Source organism: Neofelis nebulosa, chromosome 15, assembly GCF_028018385.1.
Source record: "Neofelis nebulosa isolate mNeoNeb1 chromosome 15, mNeoNeb1.pri, whole genome shotgun sequence".
Classification (NCBI taxonomy): domain Eukaryota; kingdom Metazoa; phylum Chordata; class Mammalia; order Carnivora; family Felidae; genus Neofelis; species Neofelis nebulosa.
In genome coordinates, this window is record NC_080796.1 from 35,472,020 (window position 1) to 35,492,018 (window position 19,999).

The window sequence follows — 19,999 nt, forward strand, 5'->3', positions numbered from 1 at the left end:
CGGGGATGGATGCAGAGGATGTTCTTTGCCCTTCCCACCTCACCATTCTTGTCTGCCAGACCAAGCTCCTTCGAGAACCGATGTCATACAGATCCCTGTGCTCAGGAAGGTCCCTAGGCAAGTGATCCCTCATCCTGGTTACCAAACGATGCTATTTTATTGCCTCACCCCAATGCTAGCAGGCTGGCCTTGGGGTGTGGGATGAGCAGCTTACCCAAAGCCTCCTTTCACATTGACACTAGATCTGAATTTGGCCATTGATCGGGCCATTTAATCACATTTCTCTACTGATATCTTCTCATTGTGAGCAGCATGTCTGTTTACTAAATGCAGACAAGGAAAATTTCAGTACAACTGTCACATTATCTCAGCACCCAAAACCTCTAAGCATGCGAGGTGTGTTTGCACTTACTTAGAGTTCGATACTGAAAAAGCTACCAGAGTGCTAGAGGAACAGGACGGGCAATACGTTTAATGTGAGAAATCTCAAATGCACTGTCCCTTGCTCATCACTTTCTGTGCCTACAGGTGAGAGCAAACAGTGGGCACATCAGACGGTCACAGCCGTTGACCATCTAAGCACTTTCCATCCAAAATTCAATCATTAATACAGCTTGGAAAAGGAAAGGGTATTATTTAGTCCTCCCTATATGCAGATGAGCAAAGTCAGACTCAGAAAGGCTAGGTCGCTGTCCTAAGGTCACAGAGCAGGGAAGTGGCAGAAAATGATGCAGTCCCAGATCTTCCTGAGTCTAAAGCTATCGTTCTGCTACTAAGTTATAGTGCCGCTCTTACTGGGTAAGTCACTTTTCTAATGCCAATCCCAAAGCAAAGTGCAAGAGATAGCTAAACCCTTTACATTCTTGATATCATCCTCAAAAGAAGACACATACCCACAAACATAAATTAAGGCAAATACTCCATGCATCCCCTAGCCCTGTGCTAGGCACTTGCACCGGACAACCAAAATCGAGGAAATCTGGGTGCAACGTGAAATGCATTTAACCGCACAGGCCAGAGTGCACGGTGGACAGCTCTACAGCTGTGGGGGTCTCCACGTGTCTTCTGAAACACCTGCAAGACAATGTCCAGCCCTCCACCGCGCCTTGGCCAAGAGAACAGTGTTTGGACCCTCTTAACCAGACGATTGCTTTTACAAAATGTTTCCACCAGGCAGCCAGTGGAGTCGTGGGAGAGTTTCTGGCTGGAAGGAAAGCTCACAGGGGGAAGGGTTCGGTGCCAGTCTGCCTGTGGAAATGTTAGCAGAAGCATCTGTTGGTTGGTCCCCACTGGCCAAAAGGCAAACATTTGTTTTGCTGAAACAAACACTTCCATTTGAAATCGTTCTCTGATGAAAGCATCATCTGACATCAAGTTTTCTTCCACTTGGGCTGCTGGAGCCGGGGCCTCCTGTCCCCAACAGCATTACCCCTCTGAGGCTGCCTGCTTTAACAATCACCTCTCTGCTACTGACAGATGTTCTGATTTCACAACCATGATACATTCTTCCAAGCTGTGGGGATGAATACATTTGGAGTTTCCTCATCTGCATAAATAAATATCCTTTATGCAGAATTCTTTCTGAAAAAGGGGCTCCTGGGTGGCTCAGTCGGTCAAGCGTTTGTTCGACTTCAGCTTGGGTCACGATCTTGCCGTTCCTGAGTTCGAGCCCTGTGTCAGGCTCTTTGCTGACAGCTCAGAGCCTGGAAACTGTTTCAGACTCTATGTCTCCCTCTCGCTCTGCCCCTCCCCTACTCACTCTCTCTCTCTCTGTCAAAAATAAACATCAAAAATATTAATAAAAAAACTCTTTCTAAAAAAAATCTTTAGTCTAAAAAATGATCGCAAAAGATTTAAAGAAGTGGGAAAAATGCTTTCCTGTGACATTATTTGATAGAAAAGAAACTTCTGTTCTGCTATGCTTCTTTGTGCTGATTTATGGCTCTATTCAAGTTGTTTCAATCTATTAACTGTCCCTAAATGGTTCTCAAATGAACCCTTTAAGATAAACTCCAGACCACCAAATAGAAAAGCCAAATTAAAGTCAGTACGAGTAAAATCCCACATCATCAGCATGCCCTCCTCGTATCCACACCACTGGAGAAACTTCATCCACCATTTATTTCGTGTAACAAGAATGAATTTCCCAAGAAAGACACTGACAGTCTTGCACATGCCCAACGTGACTCTGGAAGTTGGGGCAACAACTGATGATTACTTGTTTTTGGAAGAATTTTAAATCTAGAAATCCCTCATCTGTCGTTGCTTTTGTTTAAACCTAGGACTTTCCACAAAGTTTTTAATAGGCTCAAAAGCCAACCCTTGGAAAGGGGATCTACATGATCCATCCTATCACCAGTTTTGTTTCTTTCCACTTAGAAAAGTTGATAAATACTCATCTACGCCTCACTTACTTCACTGCTTCTCCTCAGCTCATTTTCCTGCATCTGACTCGCCTGCAATGCCTGTTCGGTTCTGCAGAACTTTTGCTTGAACTCTTCCAAATTTTTTTCTAGCTGGTGCTTTACTGATGTGACCTGTAAAAAGAAGACAAGGTAAGGTTTAATTTTTATGTCCTTTACTTTTTAAATATATTATTTCTTCTTTTTTTAACATTTATTTATTTTTGAGAGAGAGAGAGAGAGAGAGAGCGCGAGTGCACATGCAAGCAGGAGAGGGGCAGAAGGAGGGGGACAGGGGATCTGAAGTGGAGCAAGCCCAATGTGGGGCTTGAACTCACGAAACTTGAGATCATGACCTTGGCCAAAGCTGGACACTTATCCAACTGAACCACCCAGGTGCCTCTAAATTATTTCTTCTTAAGTAAAATGGTCATGGGACATGAGAACTGATGCCATCGATTTTGGGTGAGAAACAAAGAAACAATATATGTCACAGCTAAATACAGCATTAGAAGTTTAACTTAAAATACCATCAGAGCACTGTGGGTGACAGCACAGAGGAGATCAAAAAGGGCTGGGTTTGGAGAGAAAGCAGCAGAGAAAAAAAAAATTTAACTACAAAAAAAAAAAAAAAAAAAAAAAGAAACAATGAAATAGTAATAAACAACCAAAAAAAGAAAAGTTGAGATAAGAAACAGACTGGAAGTGGGTGCCTGGGTGGCTCAGTCAGTTAAGCATCAGACTCTTGATTTCGGCTCAGGTCATAATCTAACCGTTTGTGAGTTTGAGCCCCACATCAGGCTCTGAGCTGTTAGTGCAGAGTCTGCTTGGGATTCTTTTTCTCCCTCTCTCTGTGCCCCTCCCCAGCTTGTTTGTTCTCTCTTTCTCTCTCAAAATAAATAAAAACTTAAAAAAAAAAAAAAGAAAGGAAAAGAAACAGACTGGGAGAATGTAATTGCTATGAAATAGACTGGGAGTAAGTATTTGCTATATAACAGATTTAAGATTCTATATCCAGGGGTGCCTCGGTGGCTTAGTCGGTTGAGCATCCAACTTTAACTCAGGTCATGATATCACAGTTCATGAGTTTGAGCCCCCTGTCAGGCTCTCTGCTGTCAGCACAGAGCCTGCTTCAGATACTGTCTCCCTCTCTCTCTGCTCCTCCCCCACACTTTCTCTCTCAAAAATAAAAAATAAATAAACATTAAAAAAATGCATTTCCATAATACAACAAATAGAGCACATCTTTGGTTCCATTTAGAAAAAGGTAAACCAATTTTTTAAAGGAGTAAATAATAGAAGTAGACAATTTTATGCAAAAAAATACAAACATATCAACTTCTGAAAGAAACATCCTCAGCGGTAATCAAGGAAGAATGAATCGAAACAACGATTAAGATGACTTTTTCACTTCTTAGTTGACAAAATTTTTAAAAACAGGATTATCTCCAAGGATGAGAAAAAATAGGACCTCTCACACTGGGTGAGAAGGTAAATTACGATTTTTTGGAGAGCAATTTGTCAGAATCGATTACAAGGGAGAATACATCTTGTCCTTGAGACCACCAATTTCACACGTGGAAAGGTGTCCTACAGAAACATGCATGTTACCCAGTAATGCCATCCCCAGGGATACAACGAACAAGATAACGTTGACAACCTAAACATCCACCTGTAGAATAATTAAACTAGAAAACATCCAATAAAAGCAAGGCTCAGACACTACCAACAGAATGTTGCATTTGAAACAAAAATAAAACTGGTCCTTTCTTATAGACTCACAGACCTCTTCAAAAAACAAAACAAAACAAAAAACCCCAAAACAGAAAAAAAATAATAAAAAATAAAAAGCCTAGCATGGAGCCCAATGTGGGGCTTGAACTCATGACTCTGAGATCAAGACCTGAGCTGAGATCAAGAGTCGGACACTTAACTGACTGAGCCACCCAGGTGCCCCAAAAGGACTTTTTTTTAAAGGGTCTTGAAGGAAACCCTTTAATAGTTATCCTGGGAAAGGAGGATTTTTATTTTCTACCAACCTTGGATAGCTGGATAGAGAGAGGATTATGAACACATCAGAGAACCCCTAATTAGTACATAACACATGACAGTGATGGTTACCTCTCCCCATTCCAGCTGCTTCCCCATCTCTGGCTCCTCTACAAAGAGAGGGCAACTCGTCCCACTTGGTTATATCCTGAACTTGAGAGTTAACCTGTATTTCCCATAAAATGAGACTCTACTTGAATGGTAAACGTTAATTTTAAAAATAAACAAAGAAGCAAGCACTAAGAAAGTAAAGAGATGAATCTCTGACATATTCACAGTAAACTCCACAATGTGTCACCCTGTCAAGCTATATGGGTCAAGTCAAGAAAAGAGTGAAGGACTATAATCCACCTGCTGTGCTGTTTTCAAGCTATGGGATTCAGTGCTTGTGTTTACAGGTAGAGCAGGGAACTAAACAGGCAAAAGCCTGTCCTCATGGAAAGATTTGAGTGATAGAAGGAACACAGCATAAAAAGAAACAAAGAGGGGTTCCTGGGTGGCTCAGTCAGTTAAGCATCCAACTTCGGCTCAGGTCATGATCTCGCGGTTTGTGAGTTCAAGCCCCATGCCGGGCTCTGTGCCAACAGCTCAGAGCCTGGAGCCTGCTTCGGATTCTGTGTCTCCTTCTCTCTCTGCCCCTCCCCCACTTGCACTCTGTCTCTCTCTCTCTCTCTCTCTCTCTCTCTCTAATAAACATTAAAAAAAAAAAAAACAACAACGAAATAGTTGTATTGTACAACAGATGATATGCCCTATGGAGAAAACTTAAGCAAGGTAAAGGAAACAGAAAGTATTTGAGGATAGGGATGTATGTAGTGACCAGGGTAGATGTCATGGATAAAGCGACATGAGAGCAGAAAGCTCAAGCAAGTGAAGGTGCCCTACAGATCCATCTGGACACAGCACATCCCTGAAGATGCTGAGCGTGTTCTACCAATAGCAAGGAGGCCAATAAGCGAGGTGCTGGAAAGGCCACCAGGGTCCTGCAGACCTTTGGAAGGATGAGCTCCTACTATAAGAGAGGCGGGAAGTAGCTGTAGCTGTGAGTAGGGGAGTCCCATAACCTGACTTACACTTTAAAACACTCACTGCTGGGGTGCCCGGGGTGGGGGTGGGGGGGCACAGTTGGTTAAACATCCGACTCTTGATCTCAGCTCAGGTCAGGTCAGGATCTCCCAGTTCATGAGATCAAGCCCCGCACTGGGCTCTGTACTGACAGTGAGAAGCCTGCTTGGGATTCTCTTTCTCTCTTTCTCTCTCTCTCTCTCTCTCTCTCTTTTTGTTCCTCCTCTCAAGCTCCCCCCCCCACCCCCCGCAATAAACAAATAAGTCAGTGGATTATAGTTTTCAGCACTTTGACTATTTGCAGGACGTGAATCACTCCGGACGGCTCCCATCTGGTGATATGACCCCAATCCACAGGAATATCACACCCCTCCCCAGACCTTCAGATCTGAGGTCCTCACTCACTCCCCTCCTTCTGTAAATGAGGAAGCGCAGACCCAGAAGGATTCAGTTTGCTCTCTTCTTTGATAAGGAAGGCAGCTTTTCTTTGGAAGCATCAGAATGTCAGCCGTGAGACAGAAAACGCGCGAACAAGGAAAAGGGGGAACAAGTGAGGAGAGAGGTAAGCCAGCTCCCTACTTTATCCAGGTCAGCCTGCAGGATATTGTGAGTGTTCTTGGCCTGCTGTAACTCCTGTGTGAGTCTGGCTTTCATCTGCGTGCACTCCTGGTCCAGCGCTTGGCAGGCGCGCTGTTGACGGCCGAGCTCCTGAAACACCAAAGACACGCGCATCAGTCGGACGGACGCCGGTTAACGAGGAGACCCCGGGGTGAGCCGCCAACCTCCTGCAGGCCCTGCCACGCTGAAAGAGCAGCGCACAACAGGGAGCCAGGCTGACCACTCACCTCATGATAAACATAACCCATCGAGTGCGGGTCCCGGTGATGGGACGCAGGCCTCGGGGGGAAAGGGGAAGAAGTCCGCCAGCTGACCGCGTGGAAGCTAGCCGGCTTCCGTCCCATCCCCAATCTTACGTTCCTCATCTCTGTTTCCACAAGCCCAGGGGGCAAAAGAGAGGAGAGCTGAGCTGTCACAGTCACACCTCAGCTAGGAAATCAAAGGCGCTCAAAACTGGGGCTTAAGATCTCAAACACCACAGCATCGCTTGCAATTGAGAACGACAGCAAGGATATGCCACCAGTGAACTCTGATAACCACGTCAGGATACCAGATTACCATTTCCAGGCGCTCTTACTGAAAGGTTAGAGAGCCTCAGTCCATACGATACGCTCCGCCAGGCGAACTCACTTGCCCCTGGCAGTAATACTTCTGGAATTTCTTTCCCCAGTACATCAGCTACCTTTCGAATATATTTGCCAACCCACAGGCTTTAGAAACAGGTGGAGAATAGGATACAACTCCCTTCACAACTGAGGGTGTTTGAAAGAGGAGAGATGGTCCTTTCCTACTTGGTATTAAATCGCAAACAAATCAGAGGAAACGGATGAAAAGGAACATGCTGGTTAGCGAGTCCCTTGTCCCATCGAAAACCGAAAGATGGAAGTGTGAAAGAAAACATGGGAACCTTTTCCTCCCAAAGCAGTTCCTCTCTCACGGAACACCCCAAGTGACTACAAACAGGTCCTCTTTTCAGATGATGAAACTGTGAAATGCCCAACAAGAGCCTTCCGGACAAACTCCTCGTGAATCCATTTACCTTACTTACCTCTTGAAACTCCTTTTCTTTCTCCTTGATTTTCTGTTCCAGAGAACACCTGGCACTGTCTGCATTTTGTCGCTGACAGCTCAAATCTTCAGACAATCTCCTCAGTTTTTGTTCCAACGCAGCACACTGACAACAAATAAAAATGGTCACTACACAAGGATCCGAGGCAAGAAGCAAATATTTGGAATTTTAGAAAAGTGAGTCCTGAGATCTGGTTCAAGTTCATCTTTGTGTTTTGACATTTTGTGTCATAAAAAGTTGGGATTAAAATGATCAGCAAAGGGGTGCCTGGGTGGCTCGGTTCGTAAAGCGTCCAACTGCTGCTCAGGTCACGATCTCGTGGTTCACAGGTTCAAGTCCCATGTCAGGCTCTGTGCTGACAGCTCGGAGCCTGGAGCCTGCTTCAGATTCCGTGTCTCCCTCTCTCTCTGCCCCACCCCCACTTACACTCTGTCTTTCTTTGTCTCTGAAAAATCAATAAACGTTAAAAAATATAATTTAAAAAATAATGAAATGATCAGCAATTACGAAAACCACTATATTTATGTTAGCACACATAATGTTTGTATTTGGGAAATATTAGAGAGGATGTAAAGTATTAGACCATTTAAATAAATACTCCATAATTTGAACTATGAAAGAAGAAATACGTGTGTCTGAATAAAGATTCATCTAACATTGTTGCACTGAAATGAGAGGTTCAAATGCAATGATGTTGACCTGTGTCATTTAGAAGCTGCAAAATAATCAGAGGGTACCCATCACCTTCATAGGACAGTCTGTTTCAAGCATAATAAGATTTTGTGGGAAACTTTAAATATTAAAATACTTCTTTCCACAATGCTCTCACTGTGCCATTTTAAATTCTGAAGGTTCACAGCACTCCAGAGAATATCACAACTGTTTTTAACCAAGCTGCCATAAACAACACAAAGAACAGTCTTTTTGCCTTTGTACATAGCCAACTTAGGATGGCTAAATCAAAACTTAGGATGCCCTTCTAAAATTAAACTGGAATAAAATGGTCTTAAATTATCAAGTTTTGTTCCTCTGAATCTTCCCCATGGTGTTCAAATCCTTAAAATGCCCTACAAAACAACTCCAAATTTCCAGGGAGGAATAAGAACACTAACTCCCTGGTCTAAAAGAAATGTGCCAGTATTTGGCAAATATCTCTTCTAAAGTATTTTTCTGAGACTCATTACAGTCTCATCCAGAACTATTAGAAATATTTGGGGCTCCTGGGTGACTCAGTCACTTAAGCATCCGACTTCGGCTCAGGTCATGATCTCCCGAATCGTGGGTTCAAGCCCCACATCAGGCTCTGTGCTGACAGCTCAGAGCCTGGAGCCTGCTTTGGATTCTGTGTCTCCCTCTCACTCTCACCCTCCCCTCCTCTCTCAGAAATTAAAAAAAACAAACAAACAAACAAAAAAAACTATTAGAAATATTAGAAATTTAACAGAGAAATTGGGAGGAAAAGAAAGCATGACATAATACTTTGCCAGAAGACCAGTCAGACACCAATTATTAACTAACCAAAGATGAAAGGACCAAAGCTGGTCATTAATGACTAAATGATTTTGCAACTATCAGAACTTTAAATTTTTTTTAATGTTTATTTTTGAGAGAGAGAGAGCGCACAGGGGAGGGGCAGAGAGAGAGGGTGACCCAGAATCCGAAGCAGGCGCCAGGCTCTGAGCTGTCAGCACAGAGCCCGGATGCGGGGCTCGAACTCACGAACCTGTGAGGTCATGACCTGAGCCGAAGTTGGCGCTTAACCGGCTGAGCCAGCCAGGCGCCCCTCAACTATCATAACTTTAAATATACCAAATTCAAAAGAAAAATACTGAACCAGTGGTACAAATTAATCCACTGCCTTAGACATTAAGACACCTTTGTCACTATCTTTACTGTTCTTGAATCTTTAAATCCCCAAGGAAAAAGATTATAGAAAGTATTTATAAAAATAATAAATAAGGGGGTGCCTGGGTGGCTTAGTCGGTAAAGCGTCTGAGCCTTAATTTCAGCTAAGGTCATGATCTCACAGTTCATGGGTTTGAGCCCCACATTGGGCCACACAGCTGGCAGTGCGAAGCCTGCTTGGCATTCTCTCTCTTTCTGCCCTTCCCTGGCTCAAACTATCTCTGTCTCTCTCAAAACAAATAAACTTAAAAAAAAAAAATGATGATGATGATGATAATAAATATGAACCCAACAAATATTTATTGAGAGCCTACTATATGTCAAGCACCCTGCTAGGCACTGGGGATGCAGCAGGAAACAACTCTGATAAACATCATTGCCCAAACGATGGTCCTGATGTTGGTGGTTGACAGTGGCTAGGGAAAAAAACCCATGCAAGACAGAGATGAATGAACCCCTGGTGCCCTCTGCTGGCCCTCCTTCAAACTGCAACACATCCCACTACCCTCTCAGAATCAACAACTCTTACTACAGGAGTAGGTTAAAAAAGAGCATTTAGAAGATACTTAGATCTTATTCAAAAATTTTCTAATGACATTCCGATATTGATGACACATAATCCACGTGATAGTAGCTGACCACTAGGTGTCACGAATGTTCCGTAATATTCTAAAATCGTGCCCAGGGCTGAAATCCTTGAAAATATGCAGTGTGTGACCCTGGGCACTCATTTAAGACCCCGGGGCCTCAGCTTTCATCTGTGAAATGTGAGTGCTGGACTCCAGGTTTGCTGCCAGCCTCAATATTTCTACTTGAGCTCAAACTTTGTACCCCACACAGGTTGCAAATACTTGGAAAAGAAGTGTACTAGACACAGCATAGGTTCAAAGAACATGGTATTGATTTTGATTGAATTAGCTCCATTTTACTTACTGGATAATTCTAATGGTAGACCAGGGAAGAGCAAAAACCAAGCATAATTTGACTAGCAACACATTTGACTAGGTTATGCAATGCTAATAGGCAAGAGGGAGAAAGGTACACTGAATTTTCAGCTAGGTGGATTTGTAGCTCACTGGAAAAAAAGGAAGCCAGAAAGCATTGAATGAATGGGTCTTAAGAACCTGGAGGAAATTTTCTAATAGAAAGCCAGAGCTAAGTTCTGAGCACTGTCCTAGTCAAAAGTTTTAATTCACGATCTGGTAAGAAGAAACCCTACCAAATACGTGAGATAGAACAAAGATTCAGTGATCCTGTCATACCAAAACCAGTAAGACAAAATATAATAGAGTAGGTATAATTCTGATATATAGGAAAGCCTGAGTTGGCAGATAGGCAACTGAAAAGAAGCTTAACTAACAAGGAACTCCATGTAATAATAATATGTTATTATAAACTCACCATGTGCCATGCACTACGCTAAGCCTTTATAAAAATTATCTCATTCTTTTTTTAAAAATTTTTTATGTTTATTTATTTTTGAGAGTGAGAGAGGGAGAGAGAGAGCATGAGCACGAGCAGGGGAGGGGCAGAGAGAGAGGGAGACACAGAATCTGAAGTAGGCTCCAGGCTCCAAGCTGTCAGCACAGAGCCCGACACAGGGCTTGAACCCACGAACTGGGAGATCATGATCTGAGCCTAAGTCGGAGGCTTAACTGACTGAACCACCCAGGCTCTCCTAAAAATTATCTCATTCTTTACAACAATCCTATGACACAGGCATTATTAACACCATTTTATTGATTAGACAGCGGAGGCTCAGAACTCAAAAGCAAAACAACTGGAATGTGGCAGAGTCAGGGCTCAAATCCAAGTCTTTGAGACAAAGACTATAAACTCAGATTGCACAAAGTGAATAAATATATGGGTCAAGGTAGGTCATGATCACATTGACCCTCTACTGCATCCTCACGCACTGAATCAATATTTATCAACAGTATCTCTGCAAAGCACTGCACTAGGAGAATGTCTAAAAATGAACCTGGACTACCACTTCCAGTAAGAACAGAGGTACATTTCCCTATTCCTCCCATTGAGAACAATTCAAAACCCTGGACAAATGAAAGAAAGCTCTAAGAGGAGAGAAGATTATGCAACTAGGGACTTTAGGACCCAAGGGAAAAACATGATGGTGCTGAAAGAAAAGAACTGTCAACCCAGAATCCATATATCCTGAAGAAATAACTTCCAGGATGCAGTAACAAAAGGAAAAACTAGAATATGTGGCCTAAAAGCATGGTTAAAAGAAGTTCTCTAAACAAAAAGGAAATGATGAAAGAAGGAAACTTGAAAGGAATTGGGTAAGAAGGAAAAACAAGGTAAGCAACAACATTGGTATAAATAATAGGCTTTCTTTCTCTTCTCCAGTTTTCTAAGTTATGTTTGACAGTTAAAGCAAAAAATATAGCACTGTCTGATGTGGTTCTATATGTAGGTAAACACTTAGGAAAATTGTGTTATAAATGGGCAAAGGTAAAAGGATAAAAAGAGCAGTAAATTTTCTGTAATCCATTAGAGCTGCTTAAATGACAACACCAATAGGCTGATAAATTGTGTGTATATATAATGTAATATCTGGAACAGTCACTATAGCTCTACAAAGAAATACATCCAAAAGTATTAGAAATTATACAATATGTTCAAGTAACCCACAGGAAAACAGGCAAAAAGGAAACAACAAAATGAAAAAGAAATAGAAAACAAAAAATAAGATATCAGTTTTAAGCCATGATACATCAATGGTTACATTAAATGTAAATGGTTTAAATATGCTAATTAAAACACAGATGTGGGAAGAGTGGATTTAAACAAATATACCCAACTATATGCTGTCTTTGCAAAACTCACTTCAAATATAATAATAAAAAGATAGGCTGAAAGTAAAAAGAAATACATCATGCAAACATTAAAGGAAAGGCAGAGTGCTACGTTAATATCAGAAAGAGTAGACTTCAGAATAAAGAAAATTACCAGAGACAATGAGGGCTATTCTATAATGGTAAGGGTCAGTCCACAAAGACATAGCAATCCTAAACATGCATGCGCCAAACAACAGAGCTATAAGATATGTGAAGCAAAAACTGATAGAACTGACAGGAGAAATAGATAAATCAACAATTACGGAAGACTTTCACCATCCTTCTTTCAACAATTGATAGACAGGAAACCAACAAAAATATGGAAGAATTCAACAACACCATCAACCAACAGATGATTTGGGGCTAAGGATAATTTTAGAACACTCCACCCAACAACAGAATATATGTATTTTTCCCCCAACTGCATGAAACATACACCAAAATAGACCACTGTCTTAGGCCATAAAACAAGCCTCGACAAACTTAGAACTGAAATCATAGAGTATCTTCTCTGAACACAATGGAATCAAATTAGAAATCAGTAACAAAAAGAAAAAAAATCTCTAACCACTTGGAAGCTGAACAAGGTATTTCTCAGTAATCCATGAAGCAAAGAGGAAGTGTCAAGGAAAATGTTTTAAAAATACGTTGAATTGTGGGGCGCCTTGGTGGCTCAGTCAGTTAAGCGTCTGACTTCAGCTCAGGTCAGGATCTCACGGTTCATGGGTTTGAACTCCACATTGGGCTCTGTGCTGACAGCTCGGAGCTGGAGCCTTCTTCAGATTCTGTGTCTCCCTCTCTCTCTGCCCCTCCTCCCTCAAAAAATAAACATAAAAACACTTAAAAAAATTTTTTTTAAATACAAAATAAAAATATGTTGTGATTAAATACAAATTAAAATACAATACCTCAAAATTTGTAGGACACAGTTGAGGTAGTATGGAGGGAAATTTATAGCATTAAATGCCTGCACTGGAAAAGAAAAGCCTCATATCAATAATCTAAGCTCCTTACTTCAACAACCTAGAAAAATAAGAGCAAAATAAACCTAAAGCAAGCAGAGGGAAATACCAGAGTAAAAATGAATACAGTTGAAAAAAGAAAAATAATAGAGAAAATAAATGAACCAAAGAGCTGATTCTTTGGAAAGATCAATAAAAGATCAACAAACTGACAAATTTTATTGTTGTTACTGACAGAATTGACATATCTCTAGCAAAACTGACAAAGAGAAAACAAGAGAAGACACCGCTATCAGAAACAGAGAACATCAGGGGTGCCTGGGTGGCTCAGTTGGTTGAGCGTCCGACTTTGCTCAGGTTGCAATCTTACACTCGTGTGTTTGAGCCCTGTAGCAGGCTCTGCGCTGTTGGCTCAGAGCCTGGAGCCTACTTCAGATTCTGTCTCCCTCTCTGTCCCTCCCCCACTTGCATTCTGTGTGTGTGTGTCTCTCTCTCAAAATAAATAAACATAATAATAATAAAAAAATTAAAAACAAAAAAAGAATCAGAGAATATCACCTGACCTACCAACATCAAAAGGATAAGAAAATACTACAAATAACTACATTTATAAGTTTAAAAATTTGGATAAAATGGACCATTTCCTCTAAAAACACAAACTACCCCAACTCATCAAATATGAAATAAATAATTTTAATAGCTATATAACTATTTTTAAAATTAAATTTGTAATTTTAAAACTCCTCCCCAAAAATCTCCAGGCCCAGATGGTTTCATGGAGAACTGTACCAAACATATAAAGAAAGAAATAACACCAATTCTTTCTTTTTTTTGCAAGTCATGGATATCTTAAGAGAAAGAAATAACACCGATTCTACATATCTCTTCCAAAAAATAGGAGGGAACACTTCCCAATTCATTTTATGAAGCTAGTATGATCTCTGATACAAATACCAGAGAAAGACAGAACAAAAATAGAAAACAGCTGACCAATATCCCTCATGAATATAAATACTAAAATCCTCACAAATTATTAGCAAGTAAAATCCAGAAATGTATAAAAAGAATTATACACCACGGCTATGTAGGGTTTATTCCAAGGATACAAGTTTTGTTCAAATATTTGAAAAGTGATCAATGTAACTCGCCTTATTAACAAGCTACTATTCTATACAAGTACATGTGAATCTATAATTACCTTTAAATAATTTTGAAAGAAAGAAATAAAAAAGAAAAGAAAGAGAAAAGAAAGAGAAAAGAAAGAGAGAAGAAAAGAAAAGAAAAGAAAAGGAAAGAAAAGAAAAGAAAAGAAAAAAGAAAAGACGAATGAACCTTCCTTCAGGAGACCAACAGAAGATGTAAGTCTACCTACAACAGAGGTTCTTACCTACTGCCTTAGAAATATCTAGAGAGTTTATTAAAAGTAAATTCTTTGGGCCCACATCAGACATGGGTCTAACAGGATTAATTCTGCAAGTTTCTCTGTCATTCTGACAATTAGCCAAGTGTGGGAACCCAAAGGGCTAGGACACAGGTAACGACAATAAAAGGGTGTTAAGGGGGATGCCAGAAGAAAAGATCTCACTGCATTAAAAGATGAAGGAAGTTGCATACGGGCTGAGGAGCATGTCAAGAGTATTCCAAGAGGAGAGTGTGCCAGGCAGAAAGGCAAATGTGAGCAAAACGCTGGACCCAGATAAAAACTGGGCTCAGGAAGCGCCAAATAATCAGTTGGTCCTAGAAGAGAATTCATTTTTCTCTACACTTGTCACCATTCACCATATTATCTATGTGACTCTATATTTATGTTACATCCAACATTAGGATGAAGCTTCCCAAACGCAGTGCTTTCTGTCTATTTTCTTACTGCTTCATCCCCAGGTCCAGAACAGTGTCTGACATACAACAAGCAGTCAACAACAAATCAAATGAATCCGTGAATGAATGAATTTAATTAATAAATAAATAAATAAATAAAACACTATTGATAGACTGGGGACAAAGCAACAACCACAACAACAAAACACCCTCAAACACGCTAAGAAAGTTGGCCTTAAGTGGAACCTTGAGATTCAATGGCAGGAGTATGTATGTTGGATCCAAAAGTAGATCAATTAGGGGCACCTAGGTGGCTCAGTCAGTTAAACATCTGGCTCTTGATTTCAGCTCAGGTCATGATCTCAAGGTTGGACTCTGCACGGATGATGGGGCAGAGCCTACTTGGGATTCTCTCTCTCCCTCTCTTTCTCTGCCCCTCCCCTACTCACGTTCTCTCTCTCTCTCTCTCTCTCTCTCTCAAAAAAACATTAAAAAAAAAAAGTATATCAATTAAATTCTTTTCTTTTTAAAAATTTTTTTAAAAAGTTTATTTATTTTGAGAGAAAGAGTGAGAGAGCAAGCAGAGAAGGGGCAGAGAGAGAGAGAGGGAGAGAGAAAATCCCAAGCAGGCTCCACACTGTCAGCACAGAGCCCAATGTGGTATTTGAACTCACGAACTAGAAGATCATGACCTGAGTCGAAACCAAGAGTTGGATGCTAACTGACTGAGCCACCCAGGAGGGCGCCCCAGATCAATTAAATTCTATCGTACCTCCTAAACCTCTTTAAAGCTCCATTACATAGTTGCCTCTTGTATGTGTCAGGTGTTGTATATACATAACCGTTATTCTCCTGCACCCTCTGAGATGGAAAAGAAATCAGCAACTAGCCCAAGCCACTTTGCTGGGAAATCGTGCATCTAGATTGGCCCCCACACTTACCCAGCTCTAAAAAGAACTTACTAGTTCAATTGCACCAATACTGCCTAGTATGTATTAATGAGGCTCGTTACTAACATTTATTTCAGAAATTTAAGTGTATGAAAAAAATTTCCAAAGAATTATATGACAAAGTGTAGGTTTTCAAGAACTCATGAAAAGTCCAGTACCTTGGTTGATGCCTGGTCGTACTGTGCTGTCATTCTCACTAGTTCATCCCTATTTTTATTCAAAACTTTCTCTTTTTCCATTAATTCCACTTTTGCTTTCTCCAGTTGGAGTTGGAGTTCTTGACATTTACTCGCGTGGCCTTTCGTTTCTTTTTCTTGTCCTTGCAGACGTAGTTCCAAATCACTAATCTTGCTCCTTAGCTCTTAAACCACAAACAAAGTCCACACTTTAATTAATATATATTTTTCACCAAAAATTTACATCTAAATTCAGACGGTGTCATTTATGTTATTACTCTGCTCTGAAACCTTTGGTGGGACAAATATCAATCGATTCACGTTACACATGGAAGCTACTTTAATTGGATTTAATTTTAATGGTTAGTCTCTATTGTCATTCGTATTCTAATATCCCATAGGAAGCAGGGGAAACAAATTTTCTGATGTTTTCAGAGAAACTTGGGAAAGAAAATGGTTTTCTAAAAATCGTGAAAAGTACCTAACTGAGGCTGCAAAAAGTGCATCCCATATAATACCCTATGTTAAAACTACCACTTGATTTTATATACTGGCGAACTAATATTTGTTTTGTGCTCATATCATATGCAAATGAGTGCTAAGCAGTAAAAAAATCACACTCCCATATTCTCTGGTAGCTTTACCTCCAGTGAAGATCAAGACAGTATGAACCTCCTATACTGCCAAAATTAACAATAATTTTTTTTTTCATTTTTTTTCCCTACATACACACAATATTGGCTCCAAAGACACTGGCAGTGGGACAATTCTCACCAGTGAACATTGACGGTGATTTTCAATATATCATAGCACTGGAAATTATCAGAGTCTGCAGAGTAGACTCCAAAACACCACCTGGTATCCTTGGCTGTCAGCTGTAGCGTGGAGCCATGGCCAAGGTTACAGGTTTGCTCCCATATGGACTACCTGGCAGAGCAGAGCTCACGCCTCACCTCTGCCCAAAGCCGGGCCGACCACAGGCTTGTTCCAGGGGCCACAAAACAAAGTCAGATGAGAAGCCTGGGGAGGGTCAACTGAAATCGACCTACTGACCCTACTTCTGGAAAGACAAAGCCACTCAGCCTACTTTTGAAGGCTTCGAGGCACCAGCTTTTTAGTACAAATAAAAGTATATTCGAAAATTGTGGTATCTTTTAACCCAAAATAGTATTTCCCATCACCAGACTGAGGTGCTTACTTCCAACGTGTCCAACGAAATACATGAGCGCTTCTTAGGACTAGAAACATCGGGAATCACCTCTGAAATGATCTTAGGAAAATTTCCTTTCAACTTAATTTAGCTAAAAAAGTTACCTTGATTCTGGGCTTTTAATTGATCCAAAAGATGAGAATTGCTAGAATTATCACAGAAACTGTTACTCGCATCTCTTTTCCCTGTTTGCAAAGTTGATCTACTTGGAGTCATCTCTTGTTCCCCAAAAAAAGGAGATGCAGAGAAATCTCTCCTAATTGGAGTTTTCAGTGCACCCGACGGAAGCCGACTAGGGGTCTTTTCTTGTTGCCATGAGAACACGGATGATGAAGTCTGATGCCGTGCAATGTCCCGGTGGTTCATTGTACTTTGAGGAATAGCCTGACTCACCTTCTGTAAAGATAGAAACTCTTTAGAGCCCTTTAGACTTCTCAATATTCAATGCTATTCATTTTCAGATAGAACATAAAGACAAAATACCAAGAAGTTAACACTTCCACTGTGTACCAACAAAGAATGTTCATCGAGTCAAGGGAACCATTAAGTGCCAATATCCAGTGAGGGAACTTTCTAATGGTTAGACTTTAGCATTAAAGGGTTAAGCCACTACCATCTGAGTTCCAATCTATTAAGATGGGTTCCGGTTTTATATTTATTTTGCATCCCTCATATACTCCATTAAATACAAGTGAGTATTCACTACCATTTGAATTCTGAAATTTGGTTTTCCTATGCCTGTCCTTGGTCGCTTCCCCCTGTAGCTTTGCACAAAGAGAATCAAAATTAAATATTAATCTAAAGAACTCTTTCAAGAATCTCACTTTCTACCATACCACTCCAAAAAAATGACATATCAGGTGTTTTATATTATATATTACACATTTGTGGATTTGCTACTGCTTTGAATTTTTTTTAATTCAAGAATACAGTGTTTTATTTGTTTCAGGTGTACAATGATTCAACGATTCTATATATTCCTCAGTGTTCCTCAAACAAATGTACTCTTAATTCCCTTTATCTACTTCTTTTGTTCTTCTCTCTGCCTCTGTTCTGACAAATATCAAGACATGGCCATAGATGCTGCATTAAATTCTTTATAACAAAAGCTTTTCTTGCCACAGGGAGAGGTTTCCTGTTTGTAGAGACTCGAATTCTTCCATCAAAAAAACTCTGGGCATCAATGTCAGAAGAATGGGTACCAATGACTGGACTGGACCGGATAACAAAGCACATGATATTTCTAAGACAAACCAGAAAATTACTGTTGAATTTTTATTCATCTTGAGAAGCAATACCTTTGCTATATATCAGAATCCTAATGACCTCCAAAAAAGGCTTAGAGGCAGGAAAATAATTAAAATTGTTAAAGCTCTAACAGGTACCTTTTGGCCCTCAACATTTAAGGTATCTACTTATAAATTCACCCTTAAACTCTTTGCTGAATTGTCCCATCTCACGGAGTTCTTATGTTTAGCAGAAACATAAGTTTGCAACATGAGGTGCAAAACTGGAACTTTGTTGTTGTTGTTATTTTTCTTTTTTTCTTTTTTTTAGCAAATAACATCACACAAACAGAGACAGTAAAGTTAGTTCTACAGATACCAGGTATTTTGGGGGTCAGTCCCTAAGCTAAAAGCAGGGGTTTCTAATACCTGTATTTTGTTTCTCTTGTTGACATTAAATCTCTTTGCCCACCTGTTTATTTACCCAAATGGAATTTAATACCCTGGTCAGCAACTTATTTAACAGGAATGGGGAGATTACCTTAATAACATTCTCCTCGAAATAAACACTTCATAAATAATGACCTTCAAACCCCATGTCCCCTGTGGCAATCCCCACATTCCATAAGGAATGAATATGAAGCAATGGCCTCCAGGTGATAAAGCCAGACAGTGAGCGTCTGGAATGACTCTGCTCCTACCCTCTCCTTACCATTAGATCTTAACAGGGAAATAATTATATGGTTACAGTTTCTATAGAATTTGATGAACATCTGATGTCTAGGGATAAACTGATCTCCCCACTCTATTTTTTCACTGCTACTTGTTTTTAAAACCGAACAGTGATTACAACTAACGTAATGAGCCAGTACTTTATCTTATCAGCGTAAGAAAATGTGTCGGGCTCTACGTACACCAGATTTTTCTCTAACCTCGTATTTCTGTATGTCAAAGTACTATTTCTTCAACCACATACTCTATCGTGAGGCCCATAATTAACTTACCTTAGCCTGCAAGGCTTTAACCTCTGCCTCTAATCTTTTTCGTTCTTCAACTTCTTTATTATATTTTTCTTTTAGATCTTCGTATTTGGAGCCTAAACAAAGACAATGAGAAACAGTTTGACTTCGGCCACTGATTTCATAAAGGAATTCACAGATGAACAATCATCACAATAGTCTAGAAGTGAATATCTTGCTTGGTACACGAAGTAAACAGAACATTTGGGTTTGGACAACAGACGCTGATCAAATTACTCAAGTATCAAATTATAGAGACATAGGTGCTTTGAATATTCTCAACCTGAATTACTTTTAAAACACACTGCAGGATAATAAAATGAAAAGTTTGAAGGCTTACCTGGTGGTTCAATATGGCTCAACAGATACACAAATGGATATATTGCCCATGCAATGCCCAAATTAAAAAGTTTTTTTTTTTTAATGCTCATATTAAAGTTGAATTCAAAGATGAATTAATTGATTTCTTTGACCAAATTAAAATCCCAATAAAAGAGCTATGAAGGAAAAAATCCTTACCACTGTAATGTTGACTTGGTGTTAGTGGAGTTGCAAAAATTTTTTGTGGTGTAGTGCATGGATGCAGAGAGGCATCTGCAGACTGTGCGGCTTGGTGGCTTCTTTCAAGTTCAGATTTACACCTGTTCGAAAAGGACCCAAGAGGATGCCACA

The 19,999-nt window shown here is 40.3% G+C and overlaps 1 protein-coding gene across 4 annotated transcripts in view; it reads right to left on the reverse strand.

The window, feature by feature from the left end:
• Positions 1 to 19,999, reverse strand: part of CENPF (centromere protein F) — a 100,144-nt gene that overhangs the window by 31,967 nt on the left and 48,178 nt on the right. For 3 of the 4 annotated variants that reach the window (XM_058700650.1, XM_058700648.1, XM_058700649.1), the window contains exons 4-10: positions 19,847 to 19,968; positions 19,313 to 19,404; positions 17,187 to 17,478; positions 15,855 to 16,057; positions 7,183 to 7,308; positions 6,096 to 6,224; positions 2,415 to 2,537 (exon numbers count right to left, since the gene is read on the reverse strand). In XM_058700650.1, the coding sequence (XP_058556633.1) occupies positions 2,415 to 2,537; positions 6,096 to 6,224; positions 7,183 to 7,308; positions 15,855 to 16,057; positions 17,187 to 17,478; positions 19,313 to 19,404; positions 19,847 to 19,968 (1,087 nt within the window). The remainder of the gene's footprint in view (positions 1 to 2,414; positions 2,538 to 6,095; positions 6,225 to 7,182; positions 7,309 to 15,854; positions 16,058 to 17,186; positions 17,479 to 19,312; positions 19,405 to 19,846; positions 19,969 to 19,999) is intronic. The other variant, XM_058700651.1, reaches the window with a different exon arrangement.